Below are 3,643 nucleotides of genomic sequence, written 5' to 3'. Positions count from 1 at the left end.
GAAACTGCGGCAGCTACAACCACTGTACGACGAGTACGCGGTTATTACCGCTGACAACGATGATGATGATGCTAGTGTCTCATATTTTGTCACACTCGTTTCATCCCCAAAGCCAGAGGGTCGGGAGGTCGTTTGTCAAACCACTTTCCATCCACTAAGCTCCAGATAACCTTGTCGTTACAGCTCGAAACTACTGACCGGTAGGTCCGTGGTTCGAATCCATCCTTGGCTTTTTTACTACTCGTGTGTATGCTTAGGCACTCTTGCATTATCCCAGCCGTCGTGCTTCTAGTTACATGGCTGCTATTCGCAGAATGGGTGCGACAGCTGAATGGTGCTTATTTTTGTTCATCCACACATATGACAAGTCTGGGTGCTACTTGGACGCCCCACAGTATAACTCGATTTGGTACCGAGATATGTAAATCGTCGCGCGACGATTAAACTGGAGTTCATCCGGTATTTACGTTCCTGGTCAATTTTTAACAGGAGACCAGAATCAATAAACGTTTTTCGTCCCATTGGTTGTTACCCATTGTGACGCTCAACAATATTGCGTCTTATGGTAAAGCGAAATTTCTAGAGGCAGAGCATCGGCATATTCATTTAGATTTATCAAGTGCATGAAGCGCAAGCCACTGGTCACGAGTGTTGTGTTGGGCACGCAACCCGAGCCTCCCTCAGTCGGTCCCATTTTTCCTTATTCAACCAAGTCTCCAGTGCTGAGACCGTCGGCTCATTGAAGTAGCACGGATGATGTACTTCTCAGTTATTTTCTTGTGCCTCCATAATCAACGAGGAGTTCAAACGAGCAACGAAGCTAATTTCATGCGAGCGGTATGTTTCTACGTTGGAACCATCCACTAATGAAACCAAAGTCTCCCGCTACCAAATGTCTGAAATTGCGAGCATGTTTATTACATTTATGTTGTGAGGCTCAACCGGAAGGCCGCCTGGATTATACAAGAACCGGCAGTGGAATGCACTGGCATTTCGTTTGTGGTCTTAGTGATGCTCGCATCCGTAGGACATTCATTACACTGTATTATTTATCATGTCAGCTGTGATCTCGTCCTGAGAGTGAGGTTAATCTATCATGTCATCTGTGATCTCGTCCTGAGAGTGAGGTTAATCCATTGTATTTGAATTGTTTATCAAAAGATGTGCTATTTCCCAGTAACCTAATCCGAAGGAGGGGGCTGACTTGTTTGGTCACCCATTGTCCAACGACAATTTGTCCTACCTTTACGAGTTTCAAATTGATTGCCCTTTATGTCATTGCTGGGATTCAGCCAGTTGACTGACAGGCAATCGACCGTTCGTTAACCTGGTGCTATGCACCTACCCTGGTTCTTCAATTCAGTTGAAACCTTTATCACAATAAGATGGTGAAGACCTCAGAAAGGTATACACGAACAACAACTTTCTTGGGGTGGGGGTGGGTTGTTCTCTCACAATATCTGGGAACTAGCCGTTGAGATCCGCTTTTAGGACACCTAATTACACAGACAGAAGGGCACCCCCATCGAGCGATGATTTATGGCACGGAATTGTCGCTTTTTACCCGACTCCCTAGCTGTAGTCCTTCCGATACATCTGAACCTTGGGGTTCGGTCCGACGTAGTACACGAGTTTATAAGGGAACTCACGCTCGAGTTCAGCTACAGTTCTTCATAGCTCCCAGGAAAGCAGTTTCATTAATGAGTCAAAGTAACGGTGATTATATTACGCTTCTAGATCACACCAACTGGCTAGTTTCGGTGAAATCTGCTAGATTCCCACCGGAAGGCCGGTGTTTTTAACGGTCCGAATATTTTTTGACGGTTGTGAAAGTGAATTTTCTCTTGCAAAACCAACGCATGAACCGGACTCCCGAATTCGTGCGTGTCCGCATATTTCACCAACCAGTAGTGAATTTCATCTCGGGATCCTCGCCCAAAGAGTTGAAAGCTGCCAAGGCGCTTATTTCTACACAGATGTGCTAGTGTCTGAACTTTCTCCAGGGAGCGTGATAATCATGACTCTCGGATAACTAAAGGTTATTCAACGTAACCGAGCTATTTATTATATGCAAGTCTTTATCTTCCTAATTAATTTCTTTCACTCAGCTGACACTATCCTAATTCTGACTGCGCTCCATTTCGGTTTCTAGTGTTCACGCTTCCAGTAATATCTCTTTATGATGGTGCGTGTACGGTAATCATGTGTAAATGTGCGAGATCGGACACGTCCCCATTATCAAGTGTAACATTAAGAAACTTGTCTTTTCTTCTCTGATCTCCAGGTGTGTCTTCTTGTTCTCATTGCGTGTCTCCAAGGCCGAGCCAAACAACTTTTCATGGAGGCAGCTTTAAACTTGGACTTTGATACACAAAACGTCATATTTCATCTGTTACGGGAACCAATGACCCAGCTCTCATCGGACCAGCAACTGACACGTGAAAGCATCTTAACGGGCTTCCGCGAACCTGTTCCAAGTCCACAAAGTTTGGCTGTCCAAGCGGATACGTTGAACCATCCTGGAGCTTCGGTACACTCCTCGACGACGTTGGTCCTCCCTGATAAGACAGAAGTCTTAGAGGTGCGTTTCTTCTCTTTAAATAAGCTCCACCTCCTTAGTTTTCACAATGATTGTCCACGACAGTGAATAGGAGTACGGGAAGGCCACCACAAAGAATGTGTGTACTCGACCTGTTTTGGACGGTCTTATTTCCTGAGGCGGTGGCTGTCGAGTAGCGTTGTCGGGACCCCAGTGGATAATTTTATCTTGAGGAAGTAACCTTGTCTTTCAGTTGTAGCACCTTTTCGATGCCTAGCTGCCATGCCACCCAAAGAAAGCACGAGGGCTGGGATACTACCAAGTTGCCCAAGCCAAGACAGGAGTTAACTTTGTGGTCCGTCACAGTGGTGTAATAAAGGCGATTCAAAACAGAAGTCGATCTTCTTGGAGACCCTTTGGGGTTGGTTCGTCAAGAAAATCTGGCTACCGTAGGCATATCTTAGAGGACCGTCACGAATGAACTGGACCTTACCGTAGTGTGACGGTTTGTGTGCATCCGTCACCCGCTAAGCTGTATTGGGTGTCCATGCGAGACTCAGTCCTCCATACCGGGTCGGTCAATGGTTACAGGTCTGACCAACGTGGTCCCCTGGCCCTACAATTTGGAGTTAGAGCAGTTGTTGGGGATAGATGGTTCAGTGGTTGGACTGCGAATTTACTGACCGGAAGGTCCGTGGTTCGGACCTCACCTCTGCCTCTCGATTTCTCTTGTCTGGGCTTGGGCAACCTGAGAGTATCCCAGCCCTCGTGCTTCTGGTAGCATGGCGGTTAGGCACCGAAAGGGTGCTACAGCTGAACGATTTACATAGAGCATGTGTGGTGACTTGTGCCGAAGGCTTTGGTCGAGGACTCTGTCCTCCTGTTAAGGTCTGGGCGCCCTGACAGTATCCTAGCCCACACACAACCATGACACTTACATGCCACATCGGCCGTCGCGTGGTTTTACCAGCTGTTACGGTTCGGTCACGCAGCGAGCAAACAATATGATATGCGGATTGTGGCAATACTCTATCCCCAGCTATGTTGCTTGATCCAGACTCCTAGCACGGCGGATAGTAAGAAGACGAAAAACCTCGGACACAA

General features: G+C 47.0%; 1 protein-coding gene across 1 annotated transcript in view; it reads left to right on the top strand.

The window, feature by feature from the left end:
- T265_15224 (hypothetical protein) overlaps positions 1-2,581 on the top strand; it is a gene marked incomplete at both ends in the record, with an annotated part of 6,041 nt that extends 3,460 nt beyond the window's left edge. Inside the window, one exon of the mRNA XM_009177098.1 lies at positions 2,285-2,581. Within this exon, the coding sequence (XP_009175362.1) occupies positions 2,339-2,581 (243 nt within the window). The remainder of the gene's footprint in view (positions 1-2,284) is intronic.
- Positions 2,582-3,643: the final 1,062 nt, after the last annotated feature.

This window comes from Opisthorchis viverrini (genome assembly GCF_000715545.1).
Source record: "Opisthorchis viverrini unplaced genomic scaffold opera_v5_389, whole genome shotgun sequence".
NCBI classification, from domain to species: Eukaryota; Metazoa; Platyhelminthes; class Trematoda; order Opisthorchiida; family Opisthorchiidae; genus Opisthorchis; species Opisthorchis viverrini.
Note: the sequence above shows the minus strand (reverse complement) of the source record. Positions and strands in the feature narration are given on the sequence as shown.